We start from the raw sequence: 23420 nt of genomic DNA, 5'->3' as shown, positions 1-23420 counted from the left end.
CTGCCCCTGTCAGACCTCAAGGCTTCCCTTCCAGGGCGGGTCGGAGGTTTTCCCACGCTGCAGAGTACGGGGACGGGGGGGGGATCGCTGCGCTGCCGAGACAGAGGGGTTGGAGAGCCCGGCAGCTGCGGGGAGTCTGGCAGGGAGGGAAGAGGAGGCAGCTCCTGCCTGCACCCTGCGCTGCCCAGCACCTCCAGCCCAGCCCAGCTAGGTGGGTGTAAACACCGCTGAGACCCGCAGCTCCCCGTCCCTACCCCTCTCCTCCCCTCCCTCTTGGTGTTTCTCACCCGATGGGATGTATTTACCCAGCAAAAATGACTCCCTGGAACCTTACTGCAGCTTCCTGTAAATACTTCATGGTCGCTGTGTCCGCGGTGGAAGGCTGTGAAGTGCTGCGGCGGCTGTGAAATCGGGTCTGATCGCCCAAGACGCAGAACTTCCAGGCTCGGTCACCAGCGAACAGCCCTCCATCCCCCCGTGCAGACCTGGCAGCCTAAATCCTGCCACCCGCCGTGCCCCGGGAGCGGACTGGGTACCTGCCCAGGGCTCTGTGTCCGGGCAGCCGAGGCTGTGCCAAGCTGCCTGCGTGCCCTCAGCTCCTTCGCCAGGCACACGCTTTGCTGCGGGACCCAGAGGAACCGCAGCCTCTGCACAGGCATGTTCGATTTCACGCTGCCCGGAGAGGAGAGCCTGGCACAAGGGGCTGACCCAACACCTTCTCCCTCCCTGCTGCAGGCAAAGCTGATTCCTGGGTTTCTTTTCAGATGTGTCCTTGGGTTCTGTACCTGAGCTTAGTAGCTTAACATGGGAAACTAGCCTGGATGGCTCCGACTGTCCCAGTGGGATGCATCTTGTTCCATTTACAGAGGCTGGTGGGTGGCAATCAGCAAAAAAGAAAGGAAAAAAAAAAAAAACTTTCTAGAACCCAAGGGAAACATTAGAGGGATCCAGAAATAGAAAAACCTCTATGATAGGTACAGTCATGCCATCTCCCAGTGCTACTGGTGCCAGAACAAAATTATTCCATGCATCTAACAGGATGACTTTTTTTTTTTTTTTTTTCAGTGTAACAGCTTCTCTTCTGAAATAAGCATCTGCCTGACTTAAAAGCAGAATTAATAATCTGCTCACAAAAAAAAAAAAAAAAAAAAAAAAAATGAGTGAAGGCTTCTCCTTGGCTTGTTAGCCTTTAAAATATGCTCCCAAGCCACTGGACCGTAGTCTGCTGGTCTGAAGAAACCTGAGAGGAACATGCAGAGTCATTGCTGTCGCAGCATGCTGGGGAGCAGCCTCAGGAAGCCTCCTGGGCAGAGCTCTCCACTTTTCATGCAGAGGGGAAGAGATCCGCCCCCCTCAAGAAGCAAGATCTCAGAGGGGTTGTGTAGACAGCTCCCTCCTAGCCCAGAAAGATGATGCAGATCTCTTTGGAAAGGTTCAGCAACTGAAAATATTTGTCTGTGCTCCTTCTGGGATTCACTGGGAGCAGAATTAAAATATTGCATTCTGGATTCAGAAAGGGAATTGTTGTGCTTGAGCATGCAACTCTGCAGAAGTGTGCTAACGCTCCGCCGATCCAGCTCAGAGCTAACCCTGGTCAGCAGGCAGGGCAACCGGGGGGGGGGGGGGGGGGGGGGGGGGGGGGAGCGGGGATACGCCTTTCTAGGCATACAGCTCATGTGCACGCTTTTCTCCAGAGGAACTGGCGTGTCCTAACCACAAACACCCTATGAGATACGAACTGATCAACTGCATTGCTTCTGCATCATTCCCTGTGTCCTGGGCATGCGCTGCAAGGTGGAGATGAGGGTCTGCCCTTCCCCAAAGCTTGGCCAGATGTTCTGTTCCCATATCTTCACAGCATATCAAAGGCTGGTGCCATTTATCCTTCCGTTTGCCCTCGGTTCTCAAGAATATCAAAGAGAAGGAGAGGTGTGTCCTTCTGTCAAGTCCTGCAGCTGCCAGGGATGTTCAAGTCCTCGCCATCTGAATCCAGTCGCAGACAGAGCAGCTGCTCCTCCAGCCTCACGAGGGACAAGCTCCTTGTCTGCTCAGCCCAGCACCCCCAGGACTAAGCAAAGTACAGCTCAGCCTGAGACTTTCCCTGCCATCCCCCACTCCTGCCTTTATTCTGCTTATGCAAATATATTAAAAGCTTCCCCTATGCAGGGAGACGCATTATGCAGGGATTGTAACAACACTGGTCCCTGAACTGCATGAAGAATGAAGGTTGTGGCTAAAGGAGAGGCTACGTGATGGAAGTGGCTGGTTTACGCCCATCACTGAATGGCTCGTGTTCGCCAAGCTGCTGTGTTAGAGCTAGTGAGACAGGAATGTAAATTGTGGCTTTCTTGTAAAGTTGCATAAACTTGTAGTAATGTCATTTTTAGATTAACATTTACATTGAAGAGAACACTATAAGGCTTCATTGTTTACATGCACTATGGAAATAGATTTAAATTTTTGGTTTACACACATTTATTTACAAGGCATTTACTGATTACAAACCAATGTACATCACTCGTTTACATGCATAATGTAAACTATGGAGATTTCATATTTTTTTTTTTGCCATGCAATGCTGTATGGATTTCCACTGCTCATTCCACACAGAGGCAAGAGCCTCCTTTCATCTCAGCTCCCTCTGTCCTTCAATTGCTGTTGCCTCTCCTAAAAAAGCCTTGCCTCTGACTGGAAAACATAAAAGTTGATAACCCCTTTAAACAGATAGCATAAAAACTTAATAGGAAAACCTTGTCAGCAGAACTTCAGCATGACTAAAACAGCCAAAGCAAAGATTAAAAAGCCTAACAGCGCCTATCAGTTTGTACCAGTGCAAAGCATCACCTTAATACTGTTTGAGAAGAACTTTCACGGTGCTTTTTTTGGATGCTTCAGGCATTCAAACAACTGGAACAGGACTAAAAACTTGCTGGGATATGTGTGTGAGAGAGGAACTATGACTGCACCCATGTGGTACAGCTTGTCCCAGTCAGTAGCACCCAGGTCCCAGCATCCAGCTTCATTTTGAACAAGCATATGCCTTACCCACAGCAAAGCTGCAACCCTACTGTTCGTCCTGTCTGTGCCTCCCTTGCCCAGCAGTGCTGGGGAAATTATTTTTATTTTCTTTATCCTAAGATGCTAAAAGCTATACTCAAGGGAAGTCAGAGCTGAACCCTGGGGAATTTTAAGATTTCAAAGTCGAAGAGTGAACAATGACAGCCACTGTTTTTTTTGGTTTTTGTTTTTTTTTTTCCTCCTTCTCTATTTCAAGGACATAAAAACTACTTGCAAATTCAACATAAATTGAATGAGCAAGTTGAGGATCAAACAGCTAAACATAATACACCAAAAATCAAAATGTTTCCCTTCTGACATATTTTAAGTGTCATTGGTTGACTTTGTGTTTTGAGATTAAATTTTATGCCTTAAAAATTGCAAAAAAAAAAAAAACAACAAAAAACAAAACAAAACAAACAAAAAAAAAAATAAAAAACACTGGACTAATAAAATGAAAACAAACAGCAAAGCTTAGATCTTTCACTGAGCCTAAAATGAAACTTTTTGATTTTTTCATTTTATTGAAAAGTTAAACAAACATCCATTGCAGATCAACCCCTTTTTAATGTTATTTTTGTTCTGTACAACCAGTGAACCACAAAATCAATTATTTGCACAGCTCTAGTGACCAGTAGATTAAATTCAATGCAATAGAGAGACAGTAAAAAGAGTCAATGAGGAGTGGAGAGATGGGAGAAGAATGGACTGAAATAATGGTGGAAGCAGCTCTAATAGATCTTGTCTCTGCTAAAACTTAGCATGCATTTTCACAACCACTTTAATACAACTTTAGTCCACATTGCTGCTGAAAACAGCAATCTCACCAGTGCCCTTAGTCCCCTTTCTGCCTCCATCCACAGTCCTGTCCCTTTACTATCACCTGACCACACAATGAATGGGACTGGAAAAGTGATCTAGTTGAATTTTTTTTGTTTGCTTGTTTATTTATTTATTTTCTTTTTCTTTTTTCCTGCCAGATCACTTTCTCAGTTGTGGAAATCAGAAGTTTGTGTGAAACCTGACTGGAAGGTCTGGCCAGGAAAGGCAAAACTTCTGTAATAGAAGCTGCTAAAAACAGTCACAGAAACCTCACATTCACTAGCCAGATTGTCCAAGTCCAGTGCCTGAAAGTAGGAGTTACATTCTGCTTTTCCTTAGAAATAATAAAAGCTTATAATGCACCCAGCCTTATGAACCCCAGTGCTGTGCTTATAATGCAGCCTGATAAACCCTGGAGCTGTGTATTCAGGTCATGGGGCAATAGGCAATGCTGGATATGCTAGAACAGATTCTCCAGCCAATAAATTGGTGATTTTTTCTTGAAGTCAACAGCTTCATATATTTATGTCACAGAGAATCTGGCTCATTGTTTTTAATTTGTGTTGTCATAAAAGTTTGAAAGTTTTTGTGAGACAGTTTTGTGAGACCAAATTTTTTCTCTCCTGTTTCAATTTTTTTTTTTCCTCTAAGGGAAAATTTAAGCAGCAGAACAGCATATGCATTTCTAAGCCAATTGCAGTCCATGCTACGTGCACAGCAAAGATCCTCTCACTTCATGATAATTCTCTTCCTCTTCACCAAGGGAATGACACATTTAGAGAGCACGTAGCCATTCAGATTTGTGGGGTTTCTAGGACTAAATAAAAATCTCTAGTGTGGCTGAATGCATTCAACAGTGCAAATCCCTTTATGAGCACCCAACTGACTGTCCACTCGGAATCTGAGAGACTGGGAAATCACAGAAATGTTGGTTAGATGGGACCCTGGGAGTCCCTAATCCAACCTCCTACTTGAAGCAGGACTATCCCAAGCTCTTGAGCACATCAGCTGTGGCTTTGCCCAGCCAAGCCCTGAAAACCACCAAGGATGGAAATATCCCATACCCCTCCATTGACCTGTCCCAGACCTGCACCACCCTCCTGAAGAAACAATTTTTTGAGGGGAACAAAAAAATTATTTTTTTTCCCCAGGCACCTTCCCAACCAAATTATAGCTAGCTTGTGCATCCAGTTACAACCTTTCCTGTCTCAGGACAAGTATTTCCTTTTTATATATCCAGGGACCTTACTGTAATGAGTGGATGTCAGAAATCAGTTTTGTCCTGTCACTCTGCAGGTGGACAGACAGGGCAGGACTGGCTGGTTTCTTGTCACATCCCCCACTAAGTTTTGAATCTGTTGGTGCATTTTAGCCAGACTTGGCAGAGGTCTCAGAAGTATTCTATATTTGCAGGTTTCATGAAATTAGTCGGCCTCTAAATGGTCCCGCTGCAGGAGAAGTTGCAAGGCAAGCAGATCTCCTTTCTATACCCCAGGGTTCCCTGCTCTCTTACGAAGAGCCAGATTTCCCTGTCCCTACTGTCATTTCAGAAAATAGAATTAAACTCCCAGATGTGGAAAATCCACATTTCTTCTTGTACATGCACATTCCCCTTCCAGCCCTGTGTGATCATCCACTTTATATTGCCATCGTCCCTTACGTCCAAACGTCTTGCAGCATTTAATTAAGTCTGCCCAGCAATGCAGAGCAGACAAATGCTGTCATCTCCCATTCTCAGGGAGGTGGGGAGGGAACCGAGGCACAAAGTGAGCTTACCCACAGCCACACCGTGAGCCTGGAGCAAAAATACAGATACTGCCTGCATTACCCCTCTGCCAGTCTAACCGTGACCCCTCTTTCCCAGCGGTGTGTCGTGTCCTGTCCCTGTTTTGCTGTAGGAAAAGTAGCAGTGGCAGCCTGTCTACCCAGCGGGACGAGACCATCTCACTGCTTCCCTCTTTGTCTCCCGTGTCTCACCTCTGACATTGAACAACAAAGTTTCATTTTTTCTGGAAAAATCTGGTTTTTTAGAACTTGCTTAAACTGAGCAGCATCATTAGTGAGATGCCTCTGTGTCAGTGCGTCTGCCTCGATATTTGCATAGTGTATTCAAATGCTTGGTCTACTGCTTCTGTTGCTTTGCATATAGCTAAATAATCAGTTTCTGGGAGGAGAAGAAAGGACAACACTTTGGAAAGTGGACTGAAGCTGTTAACTACTGTTCTGTGGTAACAAGAATGTTTTCTGGTCTGAGCAGTGCCCTAGTCCCAAAGCCAAGCTGACCTTCATCTGTTATCCAGCCTTCGTACAGTACTTAGTAGCCAAGGCTCTCATGACTAGGAACAACAACAAGGATAGTGATAATGAATATTCAGTCATCCCACAAACCACTCTCAGCATCTGCCATCCTATCTGCATTAGCATCAGAGTGCACAGATAATGATCAAAGCAGCATTTTCCTGCCAGAGGCCCCCCTAAACCAGCCTTATTAGTATGAATCAATGCTGATTAATGTGCTTCCTTAATGCAATTGTATCTACCCCTACTGTTCATGATTTAATATAAAACATCTCCCCCTTTGCTTGCCTTCCTCCTAATATCACATGCAAGGTGCAAGCATTAACTGAGGGTAGCAGGAAAATCAGCCATCCAAGTTTGCAAAAAAGAGACCTAAAATCTACTAAAACAAAATACACAGAAGAAGGGAATGAGCCTTTGGAGACAGTAACAATAAACTGCCTTTCAGTGCTAGGATGGCAGATCTGGACCCAGGCATCCTATGAAAAGATATCAGCAGCTCTCCTGTTCTACAGCAGTTCTGCTTATGCAGCATATAAAATAGCCGTGCTAACTAAAACAGGCTCTTTGCTTGTTGCTGACAGACTTTGGGACTTCAGCTGTGATGGAAGGAGGAGTGTTGCATGTTTTAGTTTGGTGTTTCTTCCTTCTTAACACCACCTGTAAAAATGAGAAAATGCTGCATTTTGCCTTGTGCTGCTCTGTAGCGTTGAAAGTGGCTTTATCTCTGTGGGTTTTCAATGTAAATGATACGGTCCTAATGTGCTGTGTCCATATTCCCGCACAGCAAGACACAGGGGAAATCACCACCAAACAGGCAACAGTGTTTCAATTAGGGACAGGTGAGGTCCTCTCACCTGATTTCACATCCACTCCAAAACCTTAGTCACTGTGGCTAGTTGGAGGTCTGCTGCTAAATGGCCTTAGGAGAAGAGCAGTGATCAGGTCAAAACCCATTCAACAAAATCACAAGTACCCCAAGGAACTATCTGACTGAGGCACAAAGAACAAATCAGCCAAACAAAAAAAAGTATGGGAGCAGAGGAACATTGAAAGAGAAGACTACACATAAAATTCCCATGCTCCATATGAGCTGCTTTTCTAAGGAAAGGAGCGATATCCTTAATGTAGAATATGTGCCTCCCTTGGGCTAGTCTAGTGCAAAGAGCAATTGAGAGACATCATTTGGGAGGAAAGAGGCTTCTATGTTGGAATTAAATAGTTGACAAAATCCCAACAGCTTTACAGATTCTCGAAGTCAATTTAAGGAGCCCACAAAATGAGATTTTACCCCTGTGGGTTTCAGTAAAATGATATGTTCTGGAGGGTGTGTGTGCTCAGAGTCCAGCTCTTAACTGCTAGAACTGTCTGTGGCTCCACTAATTCACCATAGCAAAGCTGCTTTTGACAGTCTTTAAAAAATGCATGGGCCCAATTTTTAAGTGACCAGTTCTGCCAACAGGGACAGATACTAAAAACAAACAACCCGCCAACATCTAGTCAGCCTCCTACCTAATGTCTCCATCTGCTCTGATGAAGCACATGAGGTTTTCCCCTCCTCCTCAGCTGACCGTAGTAGGAGCAAAAGTTAGTCCCAGGGTGTATTTCCAACACACTCGGCTCCCAGCAGCTCAAACCATTACACACATGGCTGGATTGCCCCAAGCCCTCAGCTCCCTCCTTCAGCTTAGTGCATGGTATTTGGCCATGAAACGCATCCCTGGGTGCCCTTGCAGTCTTCCCATGTCTCTCCAAACTCTCCCTGACTACTTCCACTGGACTTTGTCTCGTTTCCAGTTTCTTTTATGAATAATGATTTCTCCAGCATTGTGACCATCTACAAGACCCCTCCCAGACACCCATCATGCATGCAGAGCACTGCTGCCCATTTTGTTCCTTATTGGAAGGAGAAGGACATTGTGTCCTGCCCACGCCACAAGTGTCTTTCATAAATGCTTTGGCAATATCCAGAAGAAATGGAGAAAACCAGATTCCTTTCTGCTTCCTATATGTAAGGTTCATCCTGAACCAAGATAAGCCTTCAAATTTTTATCAGTCTCCTACAAACCAAAGGGGAATTTGTTCCTCACCCCATATCAGATAAAACTAGAAATCACAGGCTTCACATACAAACAAGATTTTAGCTCCTTTATAAAAGTGGGGACAGCAAAGTCGTGGCACAGGCTGTCTGCTCTGGGTGTGAATTCTCTGTCACAGGAAACCTTTCAGGAGAGGTTGCCCACAAACCTCTGTCAGATGTGACACAGGTATGTCTGAGTCTGCCTTCGGGAAGAGACATGGATTAAATGACCTCTCAAGGTCCTTCCAGTCCCGTTTCTCCATGATTCTTAGAGACAGGATCCCAGGCTTGATGGATCTCTGGCCTGACCTGCAGTGACAGTTCTTAGATGTGTCTGAACACATACATTGCATGCATTTCTCTCCCAGTATAGCCCCCATAGACTGCTGTGGTGGCATCCGGGGCTGAATAGCTCTTTAGCAAAGGGCAGAGACACTGCCAGGGGCGTTGCGTGGGGCAGAGATACGCAGTCTTGATCCCAGTGTATGTCGTCAGGCAGGGCAGGAGGAGAGCTGGGGATATTCACGACCAGGAAGAAAGTCTTTTTGAAAAAAGCGTGTTTTCTCTGCTTCGCTGTGCAAGCAAAGGCAGTGAGACATCCTTAGTGGAAGTGTGGCAGCCTAATTTCTAGTTTTGGGGGCTGTCTTCCCCCTGAGCTGTTTTGAATGAAAAGGACAAGCCAGGACAACATCTTCAACCCATGCTAACCTGCCTGTGCTCTGTGGGCTGGTGCGAGGGGAGGGGATGCTGCACTCCCTGGAGGCCATGGGACAGGCACAACTCATTTTTCTTCCCCACACATAGATGATGTCTTGCACGTCGTTATTACTCTGCAAGTGCTTTTGGCACTCTGCCCACGGGTGAACACTGCCTGCACACATGTGGATTCCCTGCTCCCCTCATCCCTCAGTCGTCGTGTATGTGTATCTGCATGCATGTTGCCAGGAGTCTCTTCACTAGCACTTTCCTACCTACTAGTTTGCATGGTTGTGTTTGCAAGTGTCTCTCTTAAACGCAACAGGACTATATAATTATGTAAATGCGCACATGTCTATGAGAGTTTTGCAGTCTCTTTGGGTTTTAGCGCAAATCTCATGACACTGTCTGGCTTATTCCCCTTCACTCCAAAGTGCTTGCTTCTTTAATACGAGGCTCATATGAGCACCCCAGCTTTTCATGTTAAAATTAAAAAAGAAAAGTGTGTTTCTGGATATCACAGCTGGCAAGAAGCACTTGAAACAGGCAACAACAAAGGCTTCAAAACCTAGAAGGCAAAGGAAAATCCAAATGCTGACTATTCTCTGTAGTTTTTTAATTGGAAGACTTTTTAAACCAAGATCATAATTCTGGGGGCAAGTCCGACTCATACATGGAGATAATCTGCAAAGGTCTGTGATAGGCAGCGCACAGCCGAGGCTTATGCACAGCAGTGTGAGAACTGCCATACTGATGTGTGTCTTGACACCTTTATGTCTGTTCTTGCCCATGTGAACCTTAAGCTATTGGCAGTTCACATGTATGAGTTTGGTACAGAGGCTTGGTCTGCCCACAGGTACACTGATTTGAAAAACATGCTTTTGAACCTGGCTATGAACTTATCTGTCACCACGAATGAAGTACACCCACACCCTTGGTCCCTTTTTATCTCGATCTCCGCTGTGCACATTGCCATGGTACCGCAGTGCCTTCATCTCACTATCAGAGCATTACATCTGAGTCTTTGAAGCAATTTGCATTGCCAGCTGAGGACCATGAAGAACCCAAGAAGCGTTTCAAGGTGGAACGGGGACAATGATGCATCTCCCATTGACTATGAGCCTTGAGCCCATGGGAACTGGCTGAGTTCCCACCACCTAATGATTTATCCAAACTACAGGTGCTGTAGGAAACCAACGTACCTGTATATTTTATATCTGGTTGTAAATCCTTGACGATGTCTTTCCACAAAGGATAAGTAGCTCCGTGAGTGGTGGAAAGGCCCCCTGTCTGAAATAAGCCAATCAAATTCCTTGGAGACATGTTGGTTGGTAGCAGCTGGGTCCTGGTGGGAGGGCTGTACTAGTATATGGTCCCATATAAACAGGAGGTAGAGGAACTCAACAAGCCTCCAGTTCATGCTTTTCTGTCTGCCTTTTTTCTCTCATTCTTGCTCCATTCTGTGGAGTCCTGTTGAAAAAGAGAGGGAAGAGGAGGAAGGAAAGAGAGAGAGAAAAATGGAGGGGAGGAGGGGGAGGAGGGAGAGAAAGAGAGAGTTTAAAAATGGGAATTGCTTTGATCCTTTGACAACTGTCTCTGAGGGTGAAAACAGACATGAAAAATCAAGTTTTAAAAGATCTCAGTCTGCCTGTGTTACAGTGTAGAGTATTTGGCAGTGTTTTATTCATGTACCTAAGTGGTGCCTTTAACCTCCTGAGCATATATCACCTTTGAAATAACCAGGTCCTGACCTGAGACATCTTCACCAGAGCTTTTCCATCATTTCCCTCGTGAAGTTCTCCACAGTGCCGCAAAGGCGAGTGAAGGCTGGGCGCAGAAGGTGGCCGCACCCTAGGCTACAATTACCCCTTTATTGTCCCTTTAATGCTGTGCCAGAGAAACGTGTCTTCTGCTTTCATGTCTCTCTGATGATCTGTTATCCATACTCCATGCAACCTGAGCAATCTATAAAGATCCAGCTCTTACTTTAAAGTGTTGCCAAAAAAGAAATAAAACAAAATAATTACCCAGGCTTCAGTGACGAGCACATGTGGGGACACACACACACACACACACATGACTATGAAATCCTGCCAAACTCTGAAAGATAAAAATCACCTCAACCTGCTTTCCTGCCTGGGTGTTTGGGAGGTGTGTCTGGTGGGGGGGGCGGGGGGGACAGGCTCTGTTGCTATTTCTGTTACAGTAGGACCTCAAGGCTCTTCCCAAGATCAAGGCTCTGCAGGGTGACGTACTGAACATGCATATTCCGAGGGAGAGATTTACTAGGGAGCTTAAGGGGATGCTTCACACCACCTGGGGCAGGGCACGCTGTGGCTCACGTGATGGGAGAGCGGCTGTCCTGCTGCACCCCCGTGCTGAGCGGTGGCTGCGGACAGCCCTGCTACGAGCCAGCTCCTCTCCCCGATGTGTTTAACGGCTAAACAGACAAGACATATGATGAGTGGGAAGGGAAACAGAGGGGTGAAATGACTTGCCAAAGGTTACACAGCAAGCCACGGATACAGCTGGAAGAGAGCCCTCGCCTCCTGACTCCCATTTCCAGCGTCTCAGCCATTAGATCATCTGCCTCCGCAGTCATGCCGTTGGCGCGATGCCCCTCTCCGAACGCAGCCGTGTGCTCCGCTGGTGGAAGGTGAGCAGCTTGCTTAGCTGGCACCCTGCGCCTGGCGTGGACCCCCTCCCCTTCTGCTGCCTACCGCAACGCAGCTGCAACGGCAGCCCAGCCTGTGGGGCTGTGCTCCTCGTCGCTGGGAGTTGCTGATGTTGCTCTGAAAAAGTCGTCTCCACACGCGGGACGCGTTCCTCCTCCTGCCCACCTCCCGCCCATCTGGCTGCCTTGCTGAGTTTTGTGGAGGATGTGCCAACACAGTGGGCACGCCTGGGCAGGCAGAGTGATCTTGAGGCTGCATCCCCCACTCTGGGAGCACAAACCTGGCCAAAAGTTGTCTTTAGGACAGGTGATACCCACCTACTTCTGCAGAATATAGTGCAGACAGACTGTAGCTGCTCTTTAAAGCAGAATAAATTAGGCTATGCAGAGCTCTGCTACTGTGAGATTTAGTGTCAGGCTTATTTGTACATCTCCAGAAACCCTTCTGGTTTTGCGTCTGAATCCACTATAAGCACTCTAAAAGTTTGTAATTCCCAGAGAGAAAAGATTTGTCTAAGAGTGTAGGAGAGGCCAAAGCGAGGTGTGCTGGAGGAGTCACTCACGTTTGCAGCACTGCGTGTGAACGTGAGACCTTGGCATAGTACAGCAACATAGTGAGCAGCACCGTATAGACCAGAGGGCACCTGTATCTGCGGTTGGCGTGGCTGGCTGCTCTGCTCCAGGAGCTTTCACCGGCAGCGTGGCAAAGCTGCCGCCCATGACCGTGAGCGTGCGTGTCTACTGCGTGGGTGGGTTGAACCCGGGAGTGCGACGGGGAGCACGAGTGCCGAGCGTGTGTGCGCGCCCGAGTGCGTGGGAGTCTGCACGTGTGCACAGCATGTGTTTGTGGAGCTGCAGTGATCTCGGCAGCACTTGACAAAATGGAGTTGTGTAAGGCTGGTTAAAAATGACAGTCAGCTGTTGCATTGCGTGAAGAAATTAAACAAATTAAGTATGGGAAAGTCAACAAATATTTGTTTTTTTTCTGTTGCACACGTATAAACTTCTTTCCAATTGCAGATAAAATATTACTGCTATTAAACCTAATGGTACCTGTAGCTCCTGACTGAGGCGGTTGTTCCTGTTCTGGAGGCATGTATTTAATATTAGCCTTCACCACCGACTCCTACTTCACCCATAAATGTGGCAGTTTTCAGTGCTTTAGTCCCTTGCCTCTCAGAAAGGACTGGTTCTACTTTACCTTACAAAACTGGGGTTTGGGGAGTTTCTAGCCCCGCACTGAGGGGAACAGAGCATATATTCCAAGTGTGCTACAGTACATCTCTGCTTCCACTCGCAGTGGTCATTAACCTGAGGTGATTAGTGGGAAATACTCCCAGCTACATCCCACCCTCAGCATTTCCAAATTCCAGGTCGGGAGTTCGTTCCTCCTGCTTCTCCACCCAGGCTACTTCTCTGCCTTGCTGTTCTTTGCAGATCTGCATCGTTGTCCCTTCACAGTAAGCAGCTGCAAACTCGGCATGTTTGCCATTAGACGGGTATGCAGATTTGCTGCTGATAATGATCAGTTGTTCTGTACACATTGTCCAAACTCGCTTGGTTGTCTGTTCATTAAACTCATCCATAACTACATCCTTCATCAGCCAGCCTGGAACAGTTTTCCTTTAAACATTTCACTTTTTATTGAATTTCTACTGCAATGAGAGGGAGTTTTACATACTAAAGTGGAGTGATAGCTCACCTCCAGTTCCCAACACAGTGCAAGTGCGAACTGAAATATGAGAAGAGCCAAATGAAATGGATTTCAGAGAAATCCCAGTGTGTCCTCCCACATGCGAGCATCATACATTGGGGAAATATCAGCTTATAAAGGAGAAGAGATACTCACTAATTCCCCCCATGCACCTCTTCATCCTCCCTTCCTTTCCTTTTAAGTCAAATCTAGAGTCAGGATGATGAGAGTTGTGATGACTCTTAACCAAGGGTTAAAACATGGGGAGAACATGCTGTGAGATCAGTAGAAGAACTGGACACATCTCCAGTCTGGAAGCTGGCTGTATCAGTGTTGAGAGCAGGGAATGGTGCCCGAGGCAATGGGGGATGGTAAAGCGCAATTGGGTCTAGACAACTATCACACCATCAACTTTAATTTTTAAGTAGTATCTTTTTCCCCCCTGTAGCTGCTGTAGAGATGTTGTTTCACATTAAAGATTAATACACACCACGGGGCTTGTCCCCATGGAAGCTATAAAGCTTACTAAAGTGGGATTATTTTGTATCTAAGGCGATATCGTGAGGTGCATTCAATCTAACTCCTAACAAGTTTGAATCTGAAATTAATTTGTTAGGTGTCTTTATGGGGCTCCACTAATGTAAGATGTGTCCTGGGGATTTTGCAAAATGGACAGGGGAAGAAGGGGAAGGCAGGAGATGTCTCCAAGCACATAGCCCTTGGGTAGGAGACCCAAGGCTAAGTAAAAGCTAAATCTCACACAGAAGCAATCTCTGCCCTAAAGGGGAGGCTTGAGGGAGTCTGGCACCGGGTTTTGATCCAGGAATCCAGCATTCTGCTCAGTTCTGTCCCAGACACCCTCTATGATCTTCGGCAGTGCCCTTACACGCTTTTTTGTCTCACTTTGCAATTATCATCATGGAGACACCGTAGTATTCATTTGACTGCTTGGACCATGAACTTGTTGGAGAGGCCATCTGGGTACAGCACCTATCAAAACACAGTCCTGCTGCCCACATGGCTCCCTTGGTGTTCCTGTCCTATTGACGACCATCTCAAGGTGTCAGCAAGCTATGTAATGCAGCAGTTAGAAATTCCAAGCTACAAGGACCATTTCCACCCAGGAGCACTACAGAGCAATACAGTGATATGGGTCCTTCTGGTTCATGTCAACAAACATGACAATGCAATTGTCACATCTGTTAATAAACGTGATCAGTGGGTCAGCTAAGACTTAAGCTAGAGTTCACAGTAAATAAATACTGGGAGAAGAAAATGTTAGATGTACTGATTCTGAGTCACATTACAGTCAGTTTCTAGCATCATCTGTCATGAAGGCTCATCCTTCAGTGCAAATGGAGATTTCTGTTACAACCTCTTTTAGTCTGTTAGGTGGTTTAAGATGGCCTTATTCTAATCTGAATTCAGCCTGGAACATTAAATGTTCCTTGTCTTATGAGTCTTCAGGATTCTTGGAGGAAAAATAGGCAAGTACTTTCTGTAAAGTGCAAGTTGTATTTGAATGTACACTTAATTTCATCGTGATTGATATCTGTGTGTTAATTATATTCTATTTTAGGCAATACCTTTTCTGTCACAAGGCAGTGCCTTTTATCCAAGGAGTTCAAATTGAATTAGAGACATTAATTAAAGCTCTCGGCACTCTAGTAAGGCAGGCAAGTGCTGTTACTCCCATTGTTTCTTGAAATAAGAAGAAAGAAATAAAGCTGGGTGTCTACTTAGCCACTTAAAAGGTAATTTTTATACAGTGGGAAAACTCAGAATGATAGATTTTTCACAGAATGATACTGCAAGGTCTGTTTCATATGAGGGAGGCTGTAGCCCCAGATCACTGCTATGAACAGGAAGGCAGAATGCAGGAGCTGACTCTCCAACACTTGCTGGGAACACTCCACTACTCCTCTTCCTCCGGGGATTTTCTACCTTTCTTCTAACCTCTGTACCTTTCATTTATCTCTTCTATTAGATGCAAATTGATCTTGCACAAATCCCTTCTGTTTTCTCATGGTCGTTGTTGTAAACTATTTCCAACAGAAATGCAGACTCAGGAAAGAGAAATTACTGAACACATTATTTGCAGTAAAGAAATAAGTCCTCTATATCTTTAAGCTTCATGCACCAATAATTCTTTCTTGTGTCCCACATTTGGTTCTTGGCAGGTTGAGAGGGGTTTCTGCCTGCTGCCATTTACCAGAGGGAAGAGGCTAACAATTGCTATTTGTATCTGAAACACTTCTGTTCTGCAGCAACTTCACACACTGCTTTAGGATGCTGATAAATTAGTAAAAGACCGAAGTGTCAAGGGAGAGATGAAACAGTTTATGTTAGTTTAGAGCTCGACCTTGTAAAGTGACGAACATCTGACCTCATTTCAGCAAACAGCTTAAGTGTATCCTTAATTTTAAGTATGGGAGATGCTCTTCTAGATTTTATTAATCTATCCCTGCTTTAAGTCAACTGTACACTCACATTCCTGCTAGACAGGTAACTACTGCCCTACACCTTTAGGATTTAACTTGTGTTAGGTCATGGGGTGCAACTGGAGCAATAACATTTATGTCCTGCTCCTAATTCAGAGAGGGCCCATGAAAGTGCTAGAAGGCAGTTACCACCCGTGAAGCAGCTTTAGCTTGCTTTGGAAATGCTGGCCAGTGATCCAACCAAGCTGAGGACATCTTTTCTGTGTCAGGGCCAGGGGAAAACAGAGAACATGAATGGAAGGGGATGGGGGAGCCAATCTGTTGGGGTTTGTTAAGTCATATGAACTTCTGTGGATAAACCCGAACCCTGGGAAAACAGAATTTGGCCACTTTTGACCTATATGTCTTTATAGCTCCGAGTACAGATGCTGATATCTGACGAGAGTCAGAGATGGTGCTGCAATTTAGTAGTGGCTCTGACTTTCTGGATGACTGTGGCATGCAACATTGTAAAATTGCAAATTATTGTAAAGCTCTTTCTCCATTTTAGGTGGCGATGGGAGAATCCCTCCACAAAACTTGGTATTTCTGCACTGATTGATGTCTAAAGTGCAATGTCTAAATTTGCACTTATTCTGTAACTATTTCAGTTTAAAATATGCATGAGTGGTTAGACCTGAGGGATATTCATCAGCTGAAATATTTTTGAGTGAGGAATGGCAAGGACCGAGGATGAGAAATACCTTTCCAAAAATACCAACACAGTCCACGAGTTCACGTCACTTTTGCCAAATGGTTAATGATAAAAAAATTAATGATTGCCAGATGTCAGTGTTTGGTTGTGAGATCACCAAGGGGAAACATTTCCAAATCTCCATTTGAAACTACCGGAGCTTTTTCTTTTTCTCCTTTTGATTTTTCTTTCCAGCCTCTTAAGAGAGTGATAAAAATATTTCTTTTGACCCCAAATGACTTAGAGTAGAAAAGGTTTCTTCTTTTCAGTTTGTCAACACTTTGCTTACAACTTGTCAGAATATTCAGTGAACCAAAAACACCCTACAAATCCTTCGTTATTAATGCAGTTCAACCAGCAGCCTAAAGGGAGCAGGTTTTGTGCAGAAACTCTAATTACTCCCAGCCTATAGCAAGGCGAGAATCACACTGGTAACAACTAGGTACCTGTTTTCAGCTCGTTTGTCCCCGCACTTCAGCTAATTATAAACTACTGGTGTTATGATGAAGATGAGAGGTGGCTTGAAACTGAAGAACTGTGGCAAGCATGAAACCTCCATCAAGTCACAACACCAGGTGGTGCTGGATGGAGGGAATTAAACTCCATTAGTCCTCATCATAAACTTACTAGCCAAGGTGCCAGAGTGACCACTCTGAAATCCAGGATCCACAGATGCTTGGTTGAGGGCTCTATTTAGAAAGGAGATGCATCTATCTGTGCTCAGTAGATTCGGAACTGAATTAAAAGGAACTTCTGCATGTGCACACAGATATGTGGTGAAGTACCAGATTTTGAAGACAGTTCTGCTGAATCTGAGACTGGAACAGTATTGTGCTAGGTGCTGTACAAACAGAAACCAGAAAGGCAGTCCATGCCCCAAAAAGCTTACAATCTAATTAGAAGACCAAGGACACCAGATGGCCAGGGACAGATGGGGGAACGCAAGGGAACAGTGAGATAATACCGCTCAGCGGGCTGTGGAGCAGTGGTGTCAGCACACCAGCAGCCCTACTGTTGGCAAGATTTTGATAGCTATTGTCATAAATGAGAGTTATAAATAGGGAGTCTGGATAATGAGCTAGCTTTGTAGATGTTTGTGAGGAACTCCTCTCATTTGTGAAGTGGCAGAGATAGAATGAATATAGATGATAATAGTAATGATAAATTGCACTTTTCTGAGCTGCTTATTAAAAAAAAAAATATGGTGGGTGGTGAGCAGTGATTTCTATTAAACACTGCCCTGAACTTGAAATTATTCCTACTATTATTAAATTATTGTCCAAGCTAGTCTACTTCCCCATTATTTCATTCTCAGTTACACAAAAATGCAACTCTGTCTTCTGTCTTCCTCAGTATTGTCTCTAAATTGGAGAGACATGGATTTCACGGATGGACCACTCGGTGGATAAGCTGGATGGTCACAGTCAATGGCTCAATGTCCAAGTGGAGTGTGGTGAGGAGTGGCATTCCTCAGGGGTCAGTGTTGGGACATCTTTGTTGGGGACACGGGCAGTGGATCAAGGGCACCCTCAGCAAGTTCACCGACAACACCGAGCTGTGTGGTGCGGGGACACGCTGGGAGCAGGGATGGCATCCAGGGGGACCTGGACAGGCTGGAGAGGGGGGCCCATGTGAACCTCATGAAGTTCAACAGACTAAGTTCAAGGTCCTGCACACAGGTTGGGGTAATCCCAAGAGCAAATCTAGGCTGTCAAGGAGTGGATTGAGAGCAGTCCTGTGGAGAAGGACTTGGGGGTATTAGTGGATGGAAAACTGCCCGTGAGGCAGCACCCTGCGCTCACAGCCCAGAACCCACCCGTGCCCTGGGCTGCAGCCAGAGCAGGGGGGGCAGCAGGGCCAGGGAGGGGATTCTCCCCCTCTGCTCCGCTCTGGGGAGACCCCCCTGCAGTGCTGGGGCCAGCTCGGGGGCCCCCAACAGCAGAAGGACACGGAGATGCTCGAGCCGGGCCAGAGGAGGCCACGGAGATGCTGGGGGGGGCTGGAGCAGCTCCCCTGGGAGGCCGGGCTGAGAGAGTTGGGGGGGTTCAGCCTGGAGAAGAGAAGGCTCCGGGGAGACCTTCGAGCGGCCTCCCGGGGCTTAAAGGGGGGACAGGGAAGGGGGGGAGGGACTCTGGATCAGGGGGTGTGGGGATAGGACAAGGGGTAATGGTTTTAAACTGGCAGAGGGGAGATTTAGATGAGATCTAAGGCAGAAATTGTTCCCTGTGCGGGGGGTGAGGCGCTGGCCCAGGGTGCCCAGAGCAGCTGTGGCTGCCCCCTCCCTGGAAGGGTTCAAGGCCAGGTTGGACGGGGCTGGGAGCACCCTGGGCTGGGGGAAGGGGGCCCTGCCCGGGGCAGGGGGGTTGGAACTAGATGGTCTTTAAGGTCCCTTCCAACCCAAACCACTCTATGATTCTATAATTTATATACCTCATATCAAAGTCCAGTAATCTCATAAGTGTTAATAGGTCTTTATACTTACAGTAGCTTTAGGAGATCAGGAAATGCTGTTTTTCCCATCCTGCAGAATGGGAATTGAGACACAAGGTAGATTAATGGCTTGTCCCGGATCATTTTATAACTGCTTCAGGAATTCAACCCAAATCTCTTAAGTCTTAGCTCAGTGCTACGTCTCCTTGCAGTACCCTTCCTACGCACCTTCACGCTACTATTCCAGAATTAGCTAAGACTTGCCACAGAGCTGCTTAGAATTTTTTTGGATTGCTCATTTTATGTCAGAAAAATGCCAATTCATCAGAGGCAAAACACTTTGTAGAAATTTGTTGATTTAAGGGAAAAAAAAAAGCATTTTGATAAAGTCAGCTTTTCTTTGGAACAGAATGTGTCGAGTGTTCTGTTTGGAAAGGATTGGTTCAAGATTGTGTTTTGTTTTTCATTACATGTTGAGTAATATACATTAAAAATCAAAATGAAGTGTTTTCTTAAACAGTGTGTTTTGACTGATCCAAAATAGATTTTGTAATTGATGCATAAAAGGAAATGTCCAAATTCATTTAATACTGTTCTTGCATTTTGGAACAAGAATCACCTACAAACCATACACAATAAACTGAACAAACCCCATACTATTCCCTACAGTCTTTACTGGAAATTTGAGAAAGACAGTAACTAAGTTCAGGGAGGCCTGTGTCAGAGTCCAGAAACCCTGGTTTTTGCTTTCATGCCTGTTCCATTCTGTGTGCCAGTCTTGCCTTTCTAATATATTCCATTGCAACAATTTGAACCTGTAAGCAGAGAGCTCGAAGGAAAAAAAAATCAATGGCAAAACTGCCCTGAAAAGCAATAATGTAACGTTCAATCCAAAAGGTCAACTGTTACCCCACACCTGACATTCTTTGAAATATTTTTGTTGTTCTGAAGTTCATTCCTGGGCAGGTACTTTACCACCACAACCACATGGAGTGATCCCGCTCCACAGGGCTTGGGAATTGCAAGCTAACACTGCTTATTCTGGTATGCTAGGAAGCTGATGTTACCTAATGATCCTTGCAAATTATTTATCTTCCTGTTTTTCTTGTCCCTCAGAAAGGAGCTTATCTCTTGACCTGGGTGTTTTGTGTTCCTCAGCTCTTACTGGAAGAAGAAGAAGGGGTTAAAATCCACAGGCTTTTGCTTCTCCTGGTACAGCTCCTGCTGCTTGGATAATGACAGCCCTGCCTGCCAGGATGAAAAGCACCATTTAACTCAGCACCTCCTATGGGCACCAGGTTCTGCCGCCATTCACGCTGGACGAAGCCAAGGGAACCAGGAGCAGCTGAAGAGGGGAAGGAAAAGGGACCCCAAGTTGTCGGGCAGCTGCAAATTCTGGCCCTGGGCAGATCCACCTCTCTCATCACACCGAGCGGATGAAGAGCTTGCTGTGGCCATAAGAATCTCCCTGTCCGTTCAGGCACAGGGGCTGCCTCAGTCCCCCGTGCAGCAGCCCTGCCAGGACAATCCAGAGACGAGGCTCACGCCTCTGCGGAGGAGCAGAGCTGCTGGTAGAGCCAGGCTGAGCATAACCACTCACTGACGTGGGCTTGATACCCCTGCGACGGCCTGATGGATGCTGCCCAGTGACTTAGAGGCGTGTTACATGAATCGCTGATTTAAGCATTTAGGACGGATTCCTTTAGTGCGTAGGGCACTGGTTTGAGGCTGAAAACACCCAGGTTCAGCTCCTTCTACTGCCTTGCCTCCCCATACAGGGGAAGTTATATACACAGGAGTGCACAGGAACTTACATTCAGGTTAGAAATGTGAGCTAGAATGTGTAATAGCCCCAAATAACACCATTTTATTGGCAGCTTCTGAAATAGAAGCCAGAAATCTTGAGTGTATGTCTCCTGCTCTAAGCATGCATCTACACAGGCTCTGCAGTCGCAGGTTCTGCTGGAAGGTTTATTGAAGTCAATGAGCCTTGGGTTGGATCTCATTGCAAAAAGATAATCAAATATCATATTAACTCTTAATTCAGAACAGCATATTAAATTAGAAGCTCAAATTAACCTGAAACTGCATTTATATAATGAGAAGATTTAAAATCTGTGTATCATGAAGGTGGGAAAACTCCTAGCCAAGCCGTTCTCACCAGCCTTGAATCCCAGGACCAATCTACCTGCAGCACTATTTCAGCCTATTCCCTAAGCCCTAAACCTGGGATTTCCACTGTGACAGAAGGATATGTGGAAGATAAAGCCATCTCATACTTACCAGTATTAATCTGTCAAACACAAAGGGCTCTTACTAGCTAGACCCAACCAATGCCAAGAACTGAAAATCCCAGAGGATATTGAGGATCTGCACCGGCATCTCACCATCACAAATAATCTCTTCCATCAGCACACCAATCCTGCAACACAGATTTGGTGAAAACTGAAGGAACTCAGTCCTTGCTAGGACTGAAGTCTGAAACCACTCAGGTCTGAGCATATCAAACACTAAAGCAGTTTGCTACACGAGTTTAAGGCCACCTCTAGCTGTGAGTTTTATTTATTTCCTTATTTGAGACTGTTCTGCTCTGTGCTAAATCTATCTTCTGACCACCTGGAGCATTTCAGAGTCTTGGCTGTGATGTTTGTCTGTTTAGATAGACTGTAAGTAGAGCTGGTCAAAAAATTTTGACAGAACAGTTTTTCGCAGGAAAACGCAGCTCTCTTGAAATTGAAACATTGCATGGGAACATGTCAATTTTGACAAACTTTTTTATGTTTAAAGTGTCAAAACAAATCATTTTGATTTTCTGTCTTCAGTTATACTGAAATGTTTCATTTTGAGGAGATAAACACATTATTTTTATGTTTTTTCAATTAATTTGTTTAGGCATTTTAACATTTTCTGTATTGTATTGATATATGTTTAAAATATACTATATATTGCATAAAGTATTTAATGTTGTTTTATTTATTATATGTTATCACTATACAGTGCTAAATATTCCCCATAGCATTTTGGTGCTTTAGCACCACAGAAACAGAAGATATTGATGATCTCAAATGATTATTGCTTTTGAATATTTAGGCCGTAAGAGCTTTGTGGGGACATGGTTCTCATTCAAACTGAAGCTTAAAAAAATACAACCACAAATCAGAAGAAGAGAATTTCCCAAGGAAATAGCACGTCCATTTTCCAAGCAGCTCTCTCAGCTCAATGACTGCATAGCACAGCTCCACTCCCCTCTGCACATCAGAAAACCATCTTCTCTGCTTGTTGAAAAAAATAAAAAAGAAAAAAAAAAAAAGAAATTGCAGATTTTCCCAGGGTGGAATTTGCGTGTAATATTTTCAAGAGCATAAGGGATTTAGAAGTCTGAATATCATTGACCTCCTGGGGGCCTTTGACTTCCAAACCATTTACGTACTTTTAAAAGATATATTCCACCTCTTTCTTGGAAGTCTACCTGGTTTATTTATTTTTTCTTCTTTTATGCCATCTTTTTGCTCCTCTGTGTGTAGCAGAAGGGAATTACTACCCATGAGTTTGAGCCATCAAGTCTGCGTAGGCGGTGGTAGAAATGGGCTGAAAAGAAGGGCAAGGCAAGTGGCGAAAGGGAAGGCGAGCACGGCGGCGCGGAGCAGAGCCTGTAATGAGGCAACTCTATCGATTCGTCATTTCATGGATGAAAACGTCCCCAACGGCTCCTGCGCACTCGCTGTGGTTCGATGAGGGATGGAGGGCGCTGGGTCGCGGTGCCGAGGTCCGCGTGCCGCGGCGCTGCCGGCGCCCGGTCGCGGGGCTGGATGGCGGGAGGACGGAGAGTCCGTCTTAAACGTAGGCGCGGGGAGCAAAATATCGACAAAGGCAGTGCCCCGCGCAAGGCTAAAAGAAAGTCTAAATAGGTAGCCAGGGCTGCTCCTTCCCGTTGCAAGGCTGCCAGCACCCCTCGGAGAGAGGGGTTAGTCCCGATCATGTGGGCTTTGCAGGGGTGAGCATGGCGGTGTGTGCAATGGGAATAAAAAGGAGCAGCATCGCTAATCTTTCAAGGTTTATCCGAAGTAGCAAGGGGGCTTTTCTGTCTGCTTTTCCTCTTAAAGGGACGTGCCTCTACCACCAGGCACTGCAGTTTGAAATCTGAATTCCCCCACGCAACTGCTCAAAGGGCACCTCTGCATGCAGATTCGCCTGGTTATCTACTGTTGCTCCAGCTGGCCTGTCACTATAGATTACAGCTTTTTGCTAATGGTGACTACTGCTGTAGTCTGAGACTTCCATTAAAAGCTGATGTTTCCACCTCCCTGCCCCACAAATGGCTCCATCCCAGACGACACTTCTGTATGCGTGGCCTCATCTCTGGGGTGGGAAAGGAGCAAAGTGCCTCGATTTGTTTCTGTGCTAGGCAACAGTGGAACAAGTTGAAGGCAGGAAAAGATGTTTGAGGATGATGAATTTTGAAGACTGTGGATTATTTACTTTAAAGTTGATCTTAT

The 23420-nt window shown here is 45.6% G+C and overlaps 1 protein-coding gene across 2 annotated transcripts in view; it reads right to left on the bottom strand.

The window, feature by feature from the left end:
• Positions 1-23420, bottom strand: part of BRINP1 (BMP/retinoic acid inducible neural specific 1) — an 89721-nt gene that overhangs the window by 49662 nt on the left and 16639 nt on the right. For both annotated transcript variants that reach the window (XM_033012020.2, XM_033012019.2), the window contains one exon: positions 10156-10423. In XM_033012020.2, the coding sequence (XP_032867911.1) occupies positions 10156-10373 (218 nt within the window). In that variant the 5' untranslated portion in view covers positions 10374-10423. The remainder of the gene's footprint in view (positions 1-10155; positions 10424-23420) is intronic.

The sequence above is a fragment of the Tyto alba genome, unplaced genomic scaffold, assembly GCF_018691265.1.
Source record: "Tyto alba isolate M040663 unplaced genomic scaffold, T.alba_DEE_v4.0 Super-Scaffold_11, whole genome shotgun sequence".
Lineage (NCBI taxonomy): Eukaryota > Metazoa > Chordata > Aves > Strigiformes > Tytonidae > Tyto > Tyto alba.
Note: the sequence above shows the minus strand (reverse complement) of the source record. Positions and strands in the feature narration are given on the sequence as shown.